Raw genomic sequence first — 19898 nt, forward strand, 5'->3', positions numbered from 1 at the left:
TAGCTAACATTTTAGCATTATGCAAACTTTTTTTTTTTTTACTAATTTAGACATGTTTATAATTTTTGGCTAATTTGGAGTTTAGCTAACATTTTAGCATTATGCTAGCTGTTTTTGGCTAATTCTGACATGTTTCCAGTTTTTTGGGGGGGCTACTTTGGAATTTAGCTAACATTTTAGCATTATGCTAACTTGTTTTTTTTTTAATTTAGACATGTTTCAATTTTTTGGCTAATTTGGAGTTTAGCAACCATTTTAGCATTATACTAGCTGTTTTTGGCTAATTCCGACATGTTTGTAGTTTTTTGGCTAATTTGGAATTTAGCTAACATTTGTTTAGCTAGCATTATGTTAACTGTTTTTGGCTAATTTAGAAATGTTTCCAGCTTCTTTTTTTGGCTCATTTGGAGTTTAACAGAACTTCAAAATGTATCCTCTGACAGACAGGTAACCAGTGTAAAGGCCTCAGAACTGGACTGATGTGGTCTACTTTCTTGGTCCTTGTGAGAACCCGAGCAGCAGAGTTCTGAATAAGCTGCAGTTTCCTGATGGATTTTTTTGGTAGTCCTGTAAAAACACTGTTACAGTAATCAAGTCGACTAAAGATGAAAGCATGCACTAGTTTCTCCAGGTCCTGCTTAGACATCAGATCTTTAATCCTTGAGATATTTTTGAGATGATAATAGGCTGATTTAGTGACTGCCTTAATGTGTTTATCAAAATTTAGGTCTGTGTCTATCACTACACCCAAGTTTCTGGCCTGGTTGGTAGTTTTTAGTTGAATAGATTGAAGCTCTGTAGTGACGTCTAACCTTTTTTCTTTAGCCCCAAAGACAATAACCTCAGTTTTGTTTTTGTTTAATTGAAGTAAGTTGTGACACATCCAGTCATTAATGTCCTCAATGCATTTACCAAGAGCCTGTACAGGGCCTCGGTCTCCTGGTGTCAGTCTAATATATATCTGTGTGTCATCTGCATAGCTATGGTAACTAATGTTGTTGTTCTTTATAACCTGGGCCAGTGGGAGCATGTAGATGTTAAATAGAAGTGGTCCCAGGATGGAGCCTTGGGGCACTCCACATGTAATTTCTATTGGCTCAGAAGTGAAGTTACCAATTGACACAAAATATTTCCTGTTTCCTAAGTATGTTTTGAACCAGTTTAGTACTGGCCCAGTGAGACCCACCCAGTTTTACAGTCATCTGAGTAGCATAGCAATACGTGATATGATATTTAAAAAGAAAACTCTGATGACCCAGCACCATTTAAATGCACCATTTACACACAAAACTTATAAAAGGGAGTCTCACATTTGATCTTTGTATAAATTTAGTTTTGTATGTGTGTCTCAGACGATAGGTGCATACTTTTTACATATGTGTAGTTATTTTAAGATGCTGTAATTTAAAGTTGTGCGTATTTAAATTGTATTCTGTGTATTTTTGCATGTGAATACACAATTACAAGTACACACAGTTACGCGCAAAATATATATGAGTCACAAATCCAGTATTGCGTACAAACAAATCCAAAGTTAAGCATAAACATGCCCACATAGGTTACAAATCCACTCGCAGAAATGGGGTGAGACTATTTTGACTCCATAAGGAACAGATGTTTCTAAGTTAAAGTTCTTAACTTCCAGACCTGGTTCCACTTTTTATTTTCAGGACATGTTTGTTGTGTTAGATCCCAGCAGTGATAAAATGCGTGGTTGATCAATAGATGGTCTACAACTCTCATAAACTGGTCTGCGGGGGTTCATGAACTCCTCCCTAAGGAGCGTTTATTGGCGCAAATGCGTCTTTGGAAACATCATGGAGAAGAAAAGGCTCCAACTTTCCCTTTGAGAACTCCATCAATTAGCATCACAAGCCGCGTGCACGTGTCCTACCAGCGTACAATCGCGCGTTTGCAAAGAATGACAAGCGCGCGACAAAAGGCTACACGGCGGGAGAAAAGGAGGCCGCATTTTCACCAGATGCCCGGCGGGAAAAGGTGGCGCGCGGGTACTTTGTGGAGCGCCCTCGCGGGGGGCCCACGCGCCCGCACCTTTGTGGGGCTTCAATTGTTCCCACGAGACGAATTGCTGCGAATTTAAATAACATGTAAATTTTATGGGGGCTTCGCTGCCTATAAAGTCGAACAGCGCCTGCGCGCACCGACAGCTGACATGCAGCCAGGTGAAGCCAAAGAGCCGCGCGCGCGCAGAACCGCGTTCTCCGTGGAGGACATCCTGGATCCGGACAAGTTCAGAGGGAAGCCGGACTGTGGTGGAGCGGCTGCAGGTGAGGCGCCGAGTCTGCGCAGAGCGGAGCTCGTCCAAAGCGGGTTCATGAGGTCAATCTCTCCTCCAGGATCTCGCCATATCCGGGTCGAACCCGGACAGGTGCAGCCTCCCCATGCAGGTGAAGGTGAGCGCAGGGCGCTGCCGGCGGGACCCCTGAAGCCTCAGAGTCAGCTGGAGAAAGGCCGACGGATGCGCACCGCCTTCACGCTGGAGCAGCTGCAGGTTCTGGAGCACAGCTTCCAGAGGAGCCACTACCTGTCTGTGCTGGAGCGGCACGCCATCGCCTCAGCGCTCCGCCTGTCCGAGACCCAGGTGAAGATCTGGTTCCAGAACCGGCGCACCAAGTGGAAGAAGGAGAGTCTGCAGGGGAAGGAGACGGCGCTGTACTGCCAGATACGCGCCCCCATCCAGATCTTTGCGCCGCTGGCGCCTTACCGGCAGTTTTACGCATGAAGGCGCGCGGATGAATTGGCGCGCGGAACAGACTTGGATTAGCAGAAGAGACGATAGCAGTGTTCACGTTCAGGACAAAACGAGACTGGACTTAATTTATTTTTATGAGGCATAAATAAAGTTTTATTGAACTTTTGTGATGAAAAACTGAGAAAGTTGTTGTTTTTATAAATGATATATTTTCTGACCGTTTTGAGTCTGTTTTCTTCTTTCTAGATGAGAGGGGTCAAATTCAATCACACAAGGGGCCAAAATCCAAAACACACCTGAGGTCATGGGCCGAACAGGATAAAGATTTATTGAACACTCTAAAACTACATTTTAAAACTGTAACTTTTTAACATAATTATGAATAATAAAAATGCAGGAATATTATTCCAGAATAAATCAACTTAAACCTTAAATAACTATCAATATTTTACTCTCCATAAAATATATTTTGTCAAAATCATACAAGTTAGAAATGAAGATAACATCGGGTCATTAATAACAATAAAAGAAGAGTAAAAACACTAAAGTCAAGCTATTTTTTTCAGCTGCTAGGTGTTTTGACCAACCTAAGTTTTTTTTGTTTTTTAGGCCAATTTGGCATTTAGCTAATATTTTAGCTGGCTTTAAACTTCAGCGTTTTTAGCTATCAATTTCAGGATCTTCACTGGCCAAATTCAGAGTTTTTAATAAATGTTTATCATGTTCAGCCTCAGGTGTGTTTGGGATTTTGACCCCCCTGTTTTAGTGCTATTTCAGGAATACTGCATCACTTCCTGAGGAAATGGTTCTTGGAGATAACTCATGCTGGAAGCAGATGAATGCTGTTCATCTCGCATGGATTCCAGAAGAAGAAGGGATTTCAGAGACGTTTTGGGTTTTGATGACAGATGGTTTTTGCTCACTGACCTTTAAGATGTTTGCAGCATCAAAGTGTGAATGCATCTCCATCAAACCCGGATTGGAACCAGATGGAGGGAAAAGGAGCAGAAAGAGGAGGTCTTTTCCTGAAAAAGATGAAGGGAAACAGGAAGAACATTTTCTTTGTCTTAATTGATCTGGTCTGCTTTTGACATCCATGGAAGTCTGTCCTCTGAGGCCATAAAGCACCGCCATGTCTGAGCTATTTTAGTGAAAACTCTAAGACGCACAGATGTTCCCACAGATGTGATGGTGGTCTCCATGTGGAGAGCTGCTGCTCTGAGGGATTCCACACAAACGTCTGGTAGAAAGCAGGTTAAGGTGATCATCAACTCAAACCTCAGCTTCTCATGCAGGATGTGAGAACGAAAAATCCTCTTTTACTTCACTGAACATCCCTGATGAAGTCTGGAAAACATCTGAATCCTGAATCCTCTGATCTTTATTCTGATCCTGGAGCACAGGGGTGTTCAAAGTCAGGCCTCGAGGGCCGGTGTCCTCCATGTTTTCCAACCAACCTGCCAGTGAAGCTCCTTGTTGGCCATGTAGGCCGTGGTGTTCACACTGGACAAGCAGGGAGGGGCTTCTTCTTCTACTGCTAACTAGCGCGTGTCCACCACCTACAGTTGGATGAAATTTGATGCTAAAAGTCAGGATAGTGTAAATCTGGGGAATCTTGGTCCAGGCTTTTCTTTCACAGCTCCATTCTGATATATGAAAGAGAATTCAGGCCGACACAAACTGCAGTTATTCATTTTTCCTTCATCGTCAATTATTAAATGTTTGGCACTCAATCCATCCATCTTCTTCTGCTCATCCAGGATCGGGCCGTGGGGGCAGCAGTCTGAGCAAAGATGCCCAGACTTCCCTCTCCCAGGTCACTTCCTCCAGCTCCTCTGGGGGGACCCTGAGGCGTCCCAAGACCAGCGGTCAGCTATCAGCACTAGCATCTTCAGTGACCAAATTCAGCTTACACTATTCACACTAGCATTATCACAGGTAATGATATAAATCTAGTTCATAATTATGTTAAAAAGTTAGTTTTAAAAATGTAGTTTTAGTGTTCAATATATGTTTACCTCTGTTCACCCGTGACCTAAGGTGTGTTTTGGATTTTGGCCTCTTGAGCGATTGACACACCTGATCCAGTGAGATATGCCTGGAACACCTCTCCAGTGAGCCGCCTCAACTGCTGGATGTGGAGGAGAAGCGGCTCTACTCCGAGCTTTTCCTCCCATCTCTAGGGGAGCACACAGCTACCCTCCAGAAGAAAATCATTTCAGGCGCTTGTAGTCGGGATCTCGTTCTTTGGGTCATGACCATAGGAGAGAACTGGAGTGAAGATCGAATTGAGGATAGGAAAAGCTTTCTTCTGTCCTGATCAGATCTCGTTTTAGAAAAGAGCGCCCCCGGCTGAAGCTGTCGGAACTGCAGGATTTCCCGGGTGGTTTGATCTGCTTCAGTGGCTCTCCTGAGGGCACCATGAGTGAAACCAAACCAGTCCACAGGCCGTCCCACAGCTTTCATTTGAGAAATAAAAATGAACGTTTTTACGGTTTCTGCCTCTGTTTTTTAAACTGATTTCGGAACGTTTAAAGGGATTTGGATTCTCCAAACTGGATGGATTGTGTTATAAAGTTTAAGACAGTTTTATTTTTAGTGATATACTGCACATTTCATCAAAACCCAAAAGAATCTTGATGGGTTTTCTTTGTAAATGATCAGTTTACTGCTCTAAAAATGAAAGTTTCACCTTAAATCCTTTGAATCTGTGCAGAAATGACGTCACTTCTGACCTCAGGTTCAAGTTCTTCTGTTTGTCTGTGAAGAACGGAGAGAAAGGGTCTCCCAAACTCTCCATCTCTCCTCCTCCTTCACAGGAATGTCACCAGACAGACGCTCCTCCCCTCTGCAGGGAGATGGTGAGGGGAGAAAAGGGGGTAAAGGGCCATGAGGGAGAGATGTGGCTGCAGAATCGGTAGGAGGAAACAGGGAGGTGTTGCTCTCCTCAGATCTCCATATATTCTTCCTCTGAGTCGACTCTGCAGAGAGGAGGAAGCTCTCCAGACCTCCGACCAGTCCTGCCCTCCTACTGGCATCTGCAAGGCAGACACGGAGCTGTTTTCTCAGCTGGGATACTGTGTTTGGGTGGAGAAATGAGGGCAGAGCTGCTGCTTCTCTTTGTCGGGGTGACCCTCTGCTGCACCCTGGTCTGGGCTCAGCACGACCCGGACGAGAAGAGGGTCTCCAGGGACCTGGCGAGGGTCAGGGAGGCCGGCGGAACGCTGGTGGAAGAGGGCCAGGAAGGCGTAGAGATGTCAGACCAGCCGGCCGAAGTGAAGGAGGACGACAAGGCAAAACCAAAGAAGAAAAAAACTCCAGAGGAAATCGAGGCAGGTACGTGCAGCTCTGGAGGAGGAACTCACCTGAACGCAGGAGACACAGTCGAGGTCCAAAACAGCAGAATCCACATTTTTATCAAATTTAATCTCTCAAAATACGTTTTGCTTCAGTAAATCCTCAAATAAGCTTCAGAGATTCAGTGAAAAGTTTTCATTTTAACTCAAACGCTTTCCATGTAGAGCTCTAACATCTGCAGGAAGCTGTGATCCGGTAGAACCAAGTCAGAACCAAAGATGGAAGCAGCTTCTGTCTTTCAGAACTTCCTGCTATCTTTCTTTAAAATACTCATTTTCATGTACTTATTTCAATCTCTGTGGATTTGTGTTTCCCGTTTGCTGCACAGCTTCAGTGAAGAGCTGCTGGCATGAATGAAAATAATCCCGCCTCGCTGACAGAAAAAAAACACAATCTGTCATGAGAAGGAGGGAACATCTGGGAAAAGCAGAAAACTTTCCACAACCATGTTCCCCATAAACGGTTTCCAGCCTCCCTGATGCTCAACTTTCCGCTGCAACAAGCAGAACTGCTGACTCCAGTTACACCACGGCCCACAATTAACACAAACCAGAAACTCTCAAAAGCTCCGTGGAGCAAAGACTCATCATCCGCTCCACCGTCTCTCTGAGCTGATGACCGTTTTAGGACTTGAATCGTCTGTTCTGTAATCCAGGATGACGTTTGGGAGGATTCAGGAAAAGAGAACGTCAATAAATCAGATCCAGCTCTAGGAGACTCATGAATCCTCACCAACTTGAATTTAGAGAAAAACAGGTGATTACTCAAGAAAAGAGTTCATGAACTGATAGGAAGTGAAATAGCAGCAAATTTATAAAGGAAGTCGGTTCAAGGATTGAGCTGAAAATCAGCAACAAAGCAGCTTATTTCCAAAAACTGTCAGGAAAGAGAGAAGAGCAGAAAAGAGACAAAATACCCAACAATTAACGCTAAAAATGGTCCAAGAAAGAGTTTAAATTCTCTGAAAATTCAGCTTTTAAATCAAAGAAAGTTATGTTTAATATTTAGGCTGAAAAATCAGTGAAAATCAGCTTATATAAAAAAAGAAAAATAAAACAATAAAAACAGAAAATACTCTAAGAAAAATGTCTAAAAGATGAAATACGTAAAAAAATGCAACTGTTGAATCAAAGTAAGCAAGTTTGAGGAATTTATAGTGAAAAGAAGCCAATATCTGAAAAAAGTTGTGTTCAAGAACTGAGCTGAAAGTTAGCAATAAAGTAGCTTAAAATAAAAAAAAAGTCAGAGAGATGTGTTAGAAAAAAAAGAGAAAAAATTTAGAAAAACTAAAATAAAAAATATTTTAGGAATGATGTTCAAAAGAGATAAAACTGTGTGAAAAATGCAGTTTTTAAATCATAAAATGTTGAGTTCAAGGACTGAACTGAAAGAGAGTAAAAAAGCAGAAAGTGTCTAAAGAAAGTCAGCTCAATATCTGAGCTGAAAATCAGCAATAGATTTTTCAAAAGTCCTGTAAGCGCTGGACTGAAAATAAACAGAAAACGCAACAATTAAAACAGAAAATGATCTTAGAGTAATATGGAAAAAAATAAGCTAAAATTGTGTGAAAATGTAAATAATAAAAAATGAAATCAAGAAAGTTCGAAGACATTTGAGTTCCTGTAGAAGTAAGTGAAAAATCAACTAAACACTAAAGGAAGCTGTGTTCAATGACTGAGCAGAAAATTAGTGAAAAAAGAAGCTTGTTTGGAAAAAAAATGATAGCCGGGCAGAATATGAACAGATGAATTAAAACAGAACATTTTCAAAAAAAAAAATGTGTGTAAAAGTGTTCAATTTAACTAAAAATGCAGTTTTTAAATCTTAAGAAGTTGAGTTCATGGAAAGAAAATGAAAAAGCAGTAAATGTCTTGAGGATGTTGGTTCAATGGCTGAGCTGAAAATCATCAATAAAGTCACTTTACACAAAAATGTCAGGAGGCAGCACTGGACTGAAAATAAACAGAAAACAACAATTAAAGCAGAACATGTTCTTATAAATATTTGGAAAAAAAATAAAATTCATAATATTATAGAAAATTGGTTCAAGAAAGTTCAAACAAACATCGGACCATCAATAATAATAAAATAAAATGACCTGGAGGGCCGGATCCGGCCCCCGGGCCTTGACTTACTAAAGGACGTTGTGTTCAAGGATTAGTGAAACATCAGTGAAAAAGCAGCAAGGCTGAAAATGACCCCAAAAACATAATGAGATAATTTAAACAGAAACCTTTCAAAGAAATATTTTTAAAATTGAACTGAATATTTTTTTTTCTAATCACAAAAAATCGTGTTTTAAGCTTTTGAGCTGCACTTTTCCAAATAAAGTCAAGTAGCAGCACAGTGCAAACAAGAAAAAGTGTTAGCTAAAGAAAGTTGTGTTCAAGGACAAAACAACAAACAAAATACACGATTAAAAGATAAATATTTAGAAACGGGCTAAAATTCTGTGGAAAAAGCAGCTATTAAATGATAAAAAGTGAGTTTAATGACTGGACAAAAAAAACAGAAAAGGTCCAAAAGTACAAAGACTTGATCAAAACTATTAAATAAAAACAAGTAAAAAACATTATGTATATGTACACTTGAAAATGTTTTTGACACAATAATCAGAATACCTCCATTCCTCCCATCGCTCCGGTTCTCCAGCAGCTCCTTTGGCTCCCGGCTCCGTTCCTCATCCATCTCTAAATCCTCCTGCTAAACCTCCTCCTCCTCATCTTTCTCCGTCCCTCGTGCTCGTCTCTCCTCCACGGGGAGCAGAGCTGTCAGCCGTGCAGGAACCCGATCTTTCCACCTCCTCAGACGCCTCTGGCTCAGCTTGCTTTCAATCCACAAACATCACAGTCTGTCGGATTTTTGTTTTCTTCTGTGTTGTTTTGAGAGACAAAAATATGCTAAAGTAAAATCAATCATTAATATTAAAAGTGTTTGAAATAAACATGTAGCAGAATATAAGACAGTAAATCTGTTTTATAAAATCAAAGATCTACTAGCATGTAATCCAGAACTCTGTGGGTGACTGACTGACAGAAACCCAGCAGTTGTGTGTGTTTAGGATGAACGGCTGGACTGTAAATAAATGTAGGAGATGTGGAGGAAAACCTCCAGAGTTAGACTTTGATGGCGGTTTTCTAATGAAGCCGAAACATCCCGTGAATGTGGGATAATCTCTCCTGATTTATGCTTCCAGCTGCAGTTTGTCATCAGAGTCCAGAGGAGGGAAACACAGATCGCCTCCGTACATGTGTTACCCATCATTGTGTGATTGCTTAGTAAGCATTCACACTATAGTGATCCTCCGGCTCTTTTCTGTACGTTTTTAGCACGAGAAAACTCAATCACACTTTCAGTGATTTCAGTGATCTGGGTATCAAAACGTTCAGCTCCTTCAGGACATTACTGCTTGTATTGCTGGGATTGTATTTTTTTCTGTAGCATGCTAGCGAGCTCCTTTGTAGCGTGCTCCATTGTATTTAGATACCGAGCTCCATTGTATCAAGCTAAAAAAGCTTCAATATAGCATGCTAGCAAGCTTTTTTGTAGCATACTAGCGAGCTCCTGTGTAGCATGCTACCAAGCTCCTCAGTAAAATACTAGCAAGCTCCTCTGTAGCATGCTAGCAACCTTCTCTGTAGCATGCTAGCTAGTCAGCTCTGTTGTAGTGAGCTTCCCGCTGAGTTCCCATTTAAGCTAATGTGGGAAAACACAGGTGGGACCACCACAGAAACTAAGACAAACCCAATTTGGGCCCACACGGCCTCGCTGGCTGGGATGTTCATTGATCGGTGATCACTGATGATCAGGTAAACATTTCCCGATTGGCATTCATGATCTACAAAGTGGATCTTTAGAATTAATCATGGAGAAGAATCCTGCAGTTTAGAGCGTTAACGTCATTTTCACCAACATTTGCTGCTATATGACTTTTTCTTTCTTTGCTTTTTGTTGTCCTGGTGTGGCGACATAGTGGAGTAGTGGTCCGCACTCTTCTTACATTGAGAAGCCCCTGGTTTGAATCCTTTCTATGGTGTCATCCGGTTTCCTCCCAAAGTCCAAACATGTGGATCTTGGGTCAGTTGTTGTCTCTGATGTGAATGGTCGTCTGTCTCTGATGGACTGGTGACGCGACCAGGTTAAATCTCGCCGTGGATGGGATAGGCTCCAGCAATTCCAAAAGGGATTAAGTGGATTTGGGTTGTAGATGATTTATTCTGGTCTCCTTCTTTTTGGCTGCTGAACCAGCAAAAATCATCTAAAACGTCAACCTTTGGTATTAGATAATAATAAAGTAACATTTTATATGTTGATCGGGCCTCATTAAAGCCTAACAGTATTTGGCATGTTTGTGTGTCTTGATTATGTTTGGGTTTTAAAAGTAGAAGTTCATGTTTTTGTAGCCCAGACTGCTGAGGAATTTCACAATTTCTGTCTTTTTCTTTGCTTTGGAACAAATGGAGACACTTGTGTTTTAGATTGATGGCTGTTCTAAAAACATCGGCATGACTATAAAGAAAACTCTGGAAAAACATTCTGCAGTTAAACTTCATGTAGAGCCACAATAAAAACGTTTAAAGAAGCTACAAATCTGCTGCTCTTTATGTCTTTGTGTGACGTCCGCTCCACATTCTGCTTTTAATTAACCAAAATATTTCTGTCTCTTTGCAGCCAAAGCAAAGAAGGCCGCAGAGAAAGAGGCGAAAGCAAAGAAGCAGAAAGGTCCAAAACCCACCAAGAAACCCAAACCCCCAAAACCAACCAAGAAGCCAAAGGCTCCCAAAGCCACCAAGAAGCCAAAGGTTCCCAAAGCCACCAAGAAGCCGAAGACGACGACCACGGCACCGCCGGACGAGGAGGAGAGGCTGCTGATCGAGCTGGGCCTGAAGACAGGTGAGAACGTTTTAGATTAGCAGGATTCACATCAGGTTTAATGAGTTTCAACTTTTTCTGATCTTTACAGTGACTGAACCTTCAACCGCTAAGGAGCCTGCGGAGCCGGGTCGAGGTAAGACTCTGGATGTTTGGATTCACCACATGGTACATTCCGCATTTTTGTTGAGACACCCAAGCTTATTTCTAAGATGAAGTTTGAGGAGAAGTTAGATACAAGGACAGAAGTTCCCGACGTCCGTCTTCTGTCTTTGATTGCTTCGTTTCTCTTTTTCCTGAGCAAAAGAAAAGTCTCCAAACAGGGAAATCTTGATGCGTTTCTCTCAACAGGTGAGCCGACAGGTAGACACACAGACCAGAAAGAAACCACAACTACGGAGGTCATCTTGTACATACCAGGTAAACTCAGGTTCTTATGATCATCAAACTTCTTCATTTGGTTCAAAACTAAAACAAAGGAAGGTCCAAAATACCAGTAGAGTTTCTTGAACTGGAGGTATAGGTTGATAGGTTTATAGTCAACCTCAGATCCAAGAACAACAGTCCGGTTTCCGTCCTGGTTGTGGAACGGTGGACCAGCTCTACACCCTCTTCAGGGTGCTGGAGGGTTCGTGGGAGTTTGCTCATTCAGTCCACATGTGCTTAGTGGATGTGGAGGTGTTCGACCCTGTGGTGTCCTGTGGAGGGTGCTCTGGGAATATGGGGTCCAGGGAGGATTACTGAGGACTGTCTGGTCTCTTTATGACCGGAGGCCCTTCATCACTGGTTCTGTTCTTAGTCTTTATGGACAGAACCTCCGGGGCTCGAGGGGATCTTGTTTGGGGACCAGAGGATTTCTTCTTTTCTTCCTGTTGGCTTCATCGAGCCAGAACCTCCAGCATGCATTGCAGTGGTTTGGAGTTGGGCTGGGATGAGGGTCAGCACGGCTAAGTCTGAGGCGGAGAAAGGTAGTTTGACCTCTCCGGGTGGGTGAAGTGCTCCCACTTCAGGTGGAGGAGTTTAAATATCTTGGGGTCGTGTTCACGAGTGAGGGAAGATCAACGGGCAGATTGGAGCGCCGTCCGCCAATTTGCAGTTGCTGTACCGGTCTGTTGTGGTGAAAAGAGAGCTGAATCAGAAAGTAAAGCTCTCAATTTACCGGTCGATCTTCGTTCCAGTTCTCACCTAAGGTCATGACCCAAAGAACAAGATCCCAACGGAAATGAGTTTCCTCTGGAGGGTGGCTGGGTGCTCCCTTAGAGATAGGGTGAGAAGCTCGGTCACCCGGAGAGAGTTCGGAGTAGAGCCACTTCTCCTCCACATCCAGAGGAGCCAGTTTATGTGGTCCGGATTCCTCCTGGACTCCTCCCTGGAGAGGTGTTCCGGCATGTCCCACTGGGCGGAGGCCCCGGGGAAGACCCAGGACACGCTGGAGAGACTATGTTTCTCGGTTAGCCTGGGAATGCCTCGGGGTCCCCCAGAGGAGCTGGAGGAAGTGACCGGGGAGAGGGAAGTCTGGGTATCTTTGCTTAGATGAAGACGGATGAATGGATGGAGAGACGGATGCTGCCATTATTCGAGTTTCGGCTCATAAAAAATGTTCTTCCATTTCAGAGGAAACAACCTCTATTCCTTTCAATGGCTCCTGGTATGAAGAGTACGAATACACCGACTGTGAGTTTGTATTCTACCGTGATGATGGTTTACCATCACCAGGAACGAGTCTATCTGATCTGTTTCTGTTCTCTGACCACAGTGGCAGTGAAGAAACAAGAAGAGGAGGAAGAACGAGCTCGGAAAGAAAAGGAAGAAAAAGGTTTTTGTTCCAATATGTTCGTTTAATGACCCATAAGGTTTCTGTTAAACTTTTTTGGTTCTTGGTCACCTCCATGTTAACGGTCGACTCAAAAACATGCGAACTCCAAAACTCTAAACAAAAAGAAGTTGATTTGTTCGATTTGATCATTACAGTTTTATCTGGCTTAAGATTACTGTATCTGTAACTCCTTTACATATCTATGTCCTTCAATCAAACTCCTCCGGAGGATTTTATTTGGCTAAACAGAAAAGTCAGTAGAATACTGAGACTTTCCTTCCTGCTTTTTACCTGAAAGCCAAGCAGCTGAAGAAGAAGTGGGAGGAAGAGGAAGAGGAGAGACTGAGGCAGACTTTTGTGGTGGCAAAACCAAAAGGTTTGGAAGCTTCTCAGATATGAACACCACAGAGCTTCATCCTGCGTGTTTCTTTCCCCTGAGGATCTGCATCTGTTTTTCCCGTCAGACTGCCCTCCTCTCGGCTTGGAGTCTCACCGGGTAGAAGACGACCAGCTGCTGGCGTCTTCTCAGTCTCATCATGGCTTCTCTGCTCAGAGAGGACGCCTCAATATGCAGGTTCTCCCCAAAAACTGACATTTTCCAGATGAACCTCACTCCCTTAGCTACTTAGCCCTAAAAAAGGTTAAGAAGAAGCTAAACTTACTGAGGGCTGAGACACCTTAACCCTTAACGTTCAATGTGCTGCAGCAAACTCACCACACGGGAATATTTCTCAAAGCTGGTGAGAAATCATCAATAAAATATGGAAGGAGGTTTGGTTTTCTTCAGACATGGAACACCTGATTGTTATGAAAGAACCTTATTTCCATTTAGCAACAATCCAGAAAACACAAGCTTCCCGAAAAATAAAAAAGTCCACACATGGCATTTTATTCTGAAAATCTGTCATTTTCTCTGCCTCTCAAGAACTGCCTGTTTACTGACATATTTATTGTGGACATTTACCTGCTTGAGACGCAGCTCAGGGTCCATCTTTAGAGCTGTGTGGACTGGAGAACCACTCCACAGTTGGAGGTTCTGACCGCGTTCCTGGTTAGCGAGGAAAGAGGAAGTGGCAGTAGGTTGTTAGAGACTACTGCTGATTCATCCATGAGCAATACCACGTTAGAAAGTCCCATTGAAGTGGTTTGAACATCTGGCCTGGGTGTCTCCTGGATGGGAACATCCTTTATGGGGAAATTCAGGTAGCAGAAAACCTTCGAGTCTTTTGACTTTCTTAAGATTCAGTTTTTGGAGTATAAAATGTAAGAAAAAGGAGGAAGCTGATTTCTGGATTCTGTGAACAGAGTACCAATGATGAGGACGACATGTATGGAGGTGCGTGGTGTGCAGAGACGGAGGAGAAGGAGCACTGGTTTGAGGTGGACGCCCGCAGAGAGGTGGAGTTCAGCGGAGTCATCACGCAGGGAAGGAACTCGGAGCAGCAGTGAGTTGGAGAACAAACTACTACTGTTGGGGTTTCTAAGAAGAGTTTTTATAGCAGCTAAATATGTTGACAAGAAACACACATTTGTTCATATTTAATGTAGGACAAATAGTTAATTAGTATAAAAAGCAAAAACTTTAATCTGTGTGATGTGGTTTAGGGAATGAGAAGTTCTGCATCCATCAAGTTCTTAAAGACATTATGGTTGGTGTAGAGCAGGAACCCCAGTCCTGGTCTTGGAGATCTTTCATGCTCTCCATGCTGGTCACCTGGATCAGTTGTGTTCAGTTAATCAGGATGAGATCACCGGATTCAGGTGATCATCAGAAAGCAGTGCAGTGGCAGATCTCCAGGACCAGGATTGGGCAGTCGTGGTGTAGAAAAAAAACTCTGGTTGTGTTTGTAGACTTAACCTGGAAGTGTGTCGGAAATTTAATGAAGATTGCTCTAACAAGTTTTCTTTGTTGATGTAATTTGGACTTCAGGGTTTAGATGATCATTTTTCCAGATCGTGATCTAATTTGAATAAATCCATCAGTTCATGAGCCCGAAACTGTGCTCATTCATGATAATATTCACGCGTTTCAGGGAGGATTTCGTGTCGTCCTTTTTCGTGGCCTTCAGTAACGACAGCCGCGATTGGACGGTGCTGCACGACGGCTACGCCGAGTGGGTGAGCGGAACCCAAAGTCACTGTGATACTGAAACGTACCAACCAATCACAGTGGGTTATCCTCTGTTGCAGCTGTTCTACGGCAACGCCGACAAGGACACGCCGGTGATGAACCAGTTTGCCGCTCCGGTGGTTGCTCGTTACATCCGCATCCTGCCTCAGAGCTGGAACGGCTCGCTGTGTCTGCGGGCCGAGGTTCTGGCCTGCCAGCTGCCGGGTCAGTCGATTTCTGCTGCATCTAATATTTTGGCCACATGCTAACTCTTTGGGCTAATTAAGGCTTTTTCAAGTTTTTTAGGCTATTCTGAAGTTTTGCCATTTTTTCAGCTACTAATTTAGGCTTTATTTTTTAAGTTTATTTAGCCTGTTTTTGGTGTTAAGGTAATATTTACACACTGGCTGTTTTTGAGCTAATATTTCAGCTACATGCTAGCTGTTTTGGCTAAAAGTTTTTGATCCCCAGAAGAGTTTCCCAAAAGTTCTGAGGATCATGGAGAAGTTCTCTGTCAACGAGCAACTGTAAATGTTTTGGTCTTGAACTCTGCAGGACACTTCTTTATGACGCTTTCTAAAAGGAAGTCCTCTGTAGAAAAAACATCCAAAACACCAAACAACAAACTGGACCCTCCTATAGATCTAACATTGAGAGCTCCAACAAATAACTTATTTTAGCAGAACGTTGAGAAGATGGAACACAGTAATAAAGTTCTTCTGTTTGGGATCCTTCCAGGCAGCTTCCACAGTGAGAATGAGTTCAACTCCACAGATGATCTGGACTTCAGACACCACAACTACAAGGAGATGAGGCAGGTGAGTCTGTCCAGGAGAGCTCGCCATTTTTAAGGTCAGGATTGGATCACCCAAACCTTCATTTGACCTCTCCTTCCCACTAAAGATGATGAAAACTGTGAACGAAGAGTGTCCCAACATCACCAGGATCTACAACATTGGGAAGAGCTCCAACGGCCTGAAGATGTACGCCATGGAGATCTCAGACAACCCCGGCGAGCACGAGACCGGTGAAGAAATCTCTTCATGAACCGGAACATCTGCTGACTTCTGGGGTTTTTTAACGTCAGCGACAAGTTGAGAAATGTCATTTATGGCCTCCAGGTGAACCTGAGTTCCGCTACACAGCCGGTCTCCACGGTAACGAGGTGCTGGGTCGGGAGCTGCTCCTGCTGCTGATGCAGTTCTTGTGCAGAGAGTACAAGGTGGAGAATCCCAGAGTGCGCCGCCTGGTGGACGGAGTCAGGATTCACTTGGTGCCCTCGTTAAACCCGGACGCTTACGAGCTCGCCTTTGAGATGGTAACCTGCCGCCCTCTGACCTCCGAGCGGAAAAACGCAAACATTTCGTGAGAAAAGACAGGAAATAAAACTGCACGAAAATAGAGAGAAATTTGCTAAAAATGTTTAATGTAACACGTTTTATTCTCTTTTTCACCATCAGTCATCTTTACTAAACATGAAAGAGAAAATATCAGAAATTAAAGCAGTTTGTAGAATTAGAAAGGGAAATTAGGATCATACACAAATATAAAGGACAATAATTTAAAAGTTTATTCATTAAAAATAGAAGTGGAACCACAGTTTGGAGAAATATTTCTCAGTTTTTGTCGAAAAATATGGTATAAACAAGCCCCGCCCACTCTGCTCTCTTTACTGGAGTTACAATCAAACAATTAATCTGATTCACTTAAATTCAACTTTTAAAGTTGTGTCCTTAAAGCAGGGGTCACCAACGTGGTGCCCACAGGCCCCTCAGGTCTCTTCCAAAAATAGCACAACTCACTTGTGAACTGCATATAAAATTAGGCTTATTCTGTTTTTTGTTTTAATTACACTTGCATTTGCATAGATTTAAAAATTAAAACATCTTAAAAATACGTTAAAAATGCTGCAGATTTCATCATTAGTTCAAAGTTGATATTTCTTTAGCATTAAATTATGGATAAACATGGTACAACATAGTGAAAATGGGACATTTTTCCATGAAATGTAAGTGATCATCTGAAAATTTAACAATTTCTGAAATTAATAGTGATAAATATAAATATCTGTTTCTGAGCTTGTTGATATTGTTGATAATTATGGTGAAAAATCAGTGTCTTCACATAGAGGAGTATAAATATTTATTATTAATATTGTATAACTACTCAAAATGTGTTATTTCGAAATGGTCGCCCTACGTATGACTCTGTACCCATGAAGTAGCCCTCAGTTTCAAAAGGTTGGTGACCCCTGCCCTAAAACCTTTTAGCTACAGCCGGCAGGCTAAATATTTACACGTTTCTGTGACTGTATGTGAGAACTGGACCGAGTGGCCCATCCCCCTCTGATGCAGATGCTGGTTTCTGTTTGGTTCTGGATGTTTTCTTTTTTTTTTCCTCTTCTCTGTCAGTTTTCTTCACCTCCTCACGTGGTTCTGCTGTGCCACAGGGTTCTGAGATGGGAAACTGGGCTTTGGGCCACTGGACTGAAGAAGGTTACGACATCTTTGAGAACTTCCCAGACCTGAACAGCATATTATGGGGCGCAGAGGACCGGGGCTGGGTTCCCCGGATCGTTCCGAATCATCACATCCCCATACCAGAAAACTTCTTCAACGGTTCTGTGAGTCCGTTTGTCGACAGCACGTGAAATCTGGACCTTCAAACAGGTTTGACCTTCTATCCCGTCGTTCCAGCTGGCAGTGGAGACCAGAGCCATCATTTCCTGGATGGAGAGGAACCCGTTTGTGTTGGGGGCCAACCTGCAGGGAGGGGAGAAGCTGGTGGCGTACCCTTTCGACATGCAGCGCCCCCAACTGTCTGTAAGCGCTTAAGAAACGTCCCACTGAGAGTCCGAGTTGTCTTTAGAGCACAGGTGTCAAAGTCAAGGCCCGGGGGCCGGATCCGGCCCTCTGGGTAATTCTATCCGGCCCTCCAGATCATTTTATTTTATTGTTATTAATGACCCGATGTTATCTTGAGCTCATTTCTAACTTGTATAATTTAGACAAATATATTTTTTTATGGAGAGTAAAATATTATTTCAGGTTTAAGTTGATTTATTCTAGAATAATATTCCTGCCTTTTTATTATTCATACTTGTGTTAAAAAGTCACAGTTTTAAAGTTTTAAAAATTGACATTCTACTAGCTTTCTTAACTATTTTGCCATTTACTAAGATTTTTTAGGCTATTTTGGAGCTTAGCTAATACTTTAGCTACATGCTAGCTACTTTGGCTAGTTTTGGCTTTTTCTTTTTTAAATTAGGCTATTTTGGAGTTAGGCTAATATTGCTAGCTGTTTTGGCAAATTTACTCTGTTTTCAGTTTTTTTTTTAATATTTTGAAGTTTAGCATTTTTTTTTACAGATACATGATAGCTGTTTTGGCTAACCTATTTTTCAAGTTTTTTAGGCTAATTTTCCATTTAGCTAAGGTTTTAGCTGGTTATCAGCTTTAGCATTTTCAGGAGTCAGAATCCGCTTACAGCATTCACACTAGCATTATCACAGGTAATGCTATATTTCTAGTTCATAATTATGTTGAAAAGTTGCAGTTTGAAAAATGTAGTTGTAGAGTCTTCAATAAATGTTTATCCCGTTCAGCCCGCGACCTGTGGTGTGTTTTGGCCTCTTGTGCGATTGAGTTTATCACCCCTGATTTCGACGCTCATTCTGACTCACCTTGGTGTCCAAGCTCACAGACAACCGGCGCTGGAGGGTGAACTCGGAGATGAACGAGGAAACGTGGGCCCGCATCCAGCGGCAGAACACCGGAGCCCTGAGGGAGACGCCGGACGACGCCATGTTCCGCTGGCTGGCCATGTCGTACGCCCACAGTCACCTGACCATGACGGAGACCTACCGAGGATCCTGTCACGGCGATGACGTCACCGGTGGGCAGGGCATCACCAACAGAGCGGCCTGGAAGCCGGCGGTGGGCAGTAAGTGGGCACTTACTATTGATTACACTTTAAATAAACATAAAACTACAACGATTTTGGACGGTAAACAACCAGGAGAGAAGATGGACTAAATCTGTAGCGGTTCATGAGCTCATGTTTAACGGATGGAAATGTTCTGCTTCCAGGTGATTTGGGCTCAGATGGGGTCAAGACCTTTTGACTTATTTGAACCTTTGTTTAACTAGATATGGACCCTTTGAGATCAGCAATTATTTGTCAACGACAATCTGTCAAAGAGTTCGGCATAAAAATCAAATCAAAAACTAATCCTGGACTCCGGATTGGTCAGGGTCTCCAGATGCTTCGATGACGAGAACATGCTTCTCTCTCAGGCATGAACGACTTCAGTTACCTGCACACAAACTGTTTCGAGCTCTCCATCTTCCTGGGATGTGACAAGTTTCCCCACGAGAGCGAGCTGCCGCTGGAGTGGGAGAACAACCGCGAGGCTCTGCTGTCCTTCATCGAACAGGTGAGCGCCGTCCGGATGGACTCAGGGCCGCTTCTGGGTTTTCAGTTCTAACCTTAAGGGTTAAACTTTGTTTACCTGACAATTGAAATAACATCTTCAGCCTCTAATTTGACGTTTTTATCTTCTGGATCAGGCTGTGTCTAAACTCACCTGATCCAGGTGTTCTGCAGCCCTCAGGGACGGCTAGACAACAACCAGGATGGTAGACCTCGAGGACCAGAGTTTGGCTGCTTGTTTTTGGCCATAGTTTCACAAACTCTGTTTGACCACAAGTTTTGACGTTTTGTTTCTAAATGAGGAGAAAGTCACCAAAATGTTCACGTCTCCACTTGAAAATAAAAGAGCCTAATCACAGATAGGGTGGAGTTAAATAAAGAAATATTTAAAGGATGGATGTCAAACTCAATCACACAAGGGGCCAAAATCCAAAACACACTTTAGGTCACGGGACGAACAGGATAAACATTTACTGAACACTATGAAACTGCATTTTTAAAACCGTAACTTTTTAACATAATTATGAACTAGATATTTATCATTACCTGTGATAATGCTAGTGTGGATGCTGTAAGATGAATTTGGCTGCTGAAGACGC

The 19898-nt window shown here is 42.8% G+C and overlaps 3 protein-coding genes and 1 long non-coding RNA gene across 5 annotated transcripts in view; 2 read left to right on the forward strand and 2 right to left on the reverse strand.

Annotated features, from left to right (window-relative positions):
- Nucleotides 1-3981, reverse strand: part of ash2l (ash2 like, histone lysine methyltransferase complex subunit) — an 18940-nt gene extending 14959 nt beyond the window's left edge. The window contains exon 1 of the mRNA XM_024298768.2: nt 3641-3981. The gene's annotated coding sequence lies outside the window, so the exon portion shown is untranslated. The remainder of the gene's footprint in view (nt 1-3640) is intronic.
- Nucleotides 1642-2884, forward strand: pnx (posterior neuron-specific homeobox). The gene is made up of 2 exons (XM_024298770.2): nt 1642-2288; nt 2358-2884. Exons 1-2 carry the CDS (start codon nt 2174-2176, stop codon nt 2741-2743), a joined length of 501 nt encoding a protein of 166 aa, XP_024154538.1. The 5' UTR covers nt 1642-2173; the 3' UTR covers nt 2744-2884.
- A 1493-nt stretch (nt 3982-5474) lies between the features above and the next one.
- Nucleotides 5475-19898, forward strand: part of aebp1 (AE binding protein 1) — a 16323-nt gene continuing 1899 nt past the window's right edge. Inside the window, exons 1-18 of the mRNA XM_024298767.2 lie at nt 5475-6049; nt 10742-10963; nt 11034-11078; nt 11294-11362; nt 12557-12616; nt 12699-12758; nt 13057-13134; nt 13223-13332; nt 14064-14203; nt 14792-14876; nt 14949-15093; nt 15607-15686; nt 15772-15895; nt 15990-16186; nt 17318-17491; nt 17565-17690; nt 18564-18810; nt 19164-19303. Coding sequence (XP_024154535.1) covers nt 5809-6049; nt 10742-10963; nt 11034-11078; nt 11294-11362; nt 12557-12616; nt 12699-12758; nt 13057-13134; nt 13223-13332; nt 14064-14203; nt 14792-14876; nt 14949-15093; nt 15607-15686; nt 15772-15895; nt 15990-16186; nt 17318-17491; nt 17565-17690; nt 18564-18810; nt 19164-19303 — 2343 coding nt within the window. The 5' untranslated portion in view covers nt 5475-5808. The remainder of the gene's footprint in view (nt 6050-10741; nt 10964-11033; nt 11079-11293; nt 11363-12556; nt 12617-12698; nt 12759-13056; nt 13135-13222; nt 13333-14063; nt 14204-14791; nt 14877-14948; nt 15094-15606; nt 15687-15771; nt 15896-15989; nt 16187-17317; nt 17492-17564; nt 17691-18563; nt 18811-19163; nt 19304-19898) is intronic.
- On the reverse strand, nt 17255-19898 carry LOC112162851. 2 transcript variants are annotated; one of them, XR_004948755.1, is made up of 3 exons: nt 19846-19898; nt 18551-19592; nt 17255-17630 (listed from the first exon to the last, which is right to left on the reverse strand). It is a non-coding gene; the product is annotated as an uncharacterized LOC112162851 (long non-coding RNA). The 2 variants fall into 2 exon arrangements; XR_004948756.1 differs by lacking the exon at nt 19846-19898 and having other exon boundaries at nt 18551-19378; nt 19454-19738.

Source organism: Oryzias melastigma, linkage group LG12 (genome assembly GCF_002922805.2).
Source record: "Oryzias melastigma strain HK-1 linkage group LG12, ASM292280v2, whole genome shotgun sequence".
NCBI lineage: Eukaryota > Metazoa > Chordata > Actinopteri > Beloniformes > Adrianichthyidae > Oryzias > Oryzias melastigma.

What these genes read in the sequence shown, in the direction of transcription:
- pnx (XM_024298770.2), top strand. Translation starts at nt 2,174, where the DNA reads ATGCAGCCAGGTGAAGCCAAAGAGCCGCGCGCGCGCAGAACCGCGTTC. An exon ending in CTGTGGTGGAGCGGCTGCAG is followed by an intron (nt 2,289 to 2,357) that starts GTGAGGCGCCGA and finishes TCTCTCCTCCAG; the next exon opens with GATCTCGCCATATCCGGGTC.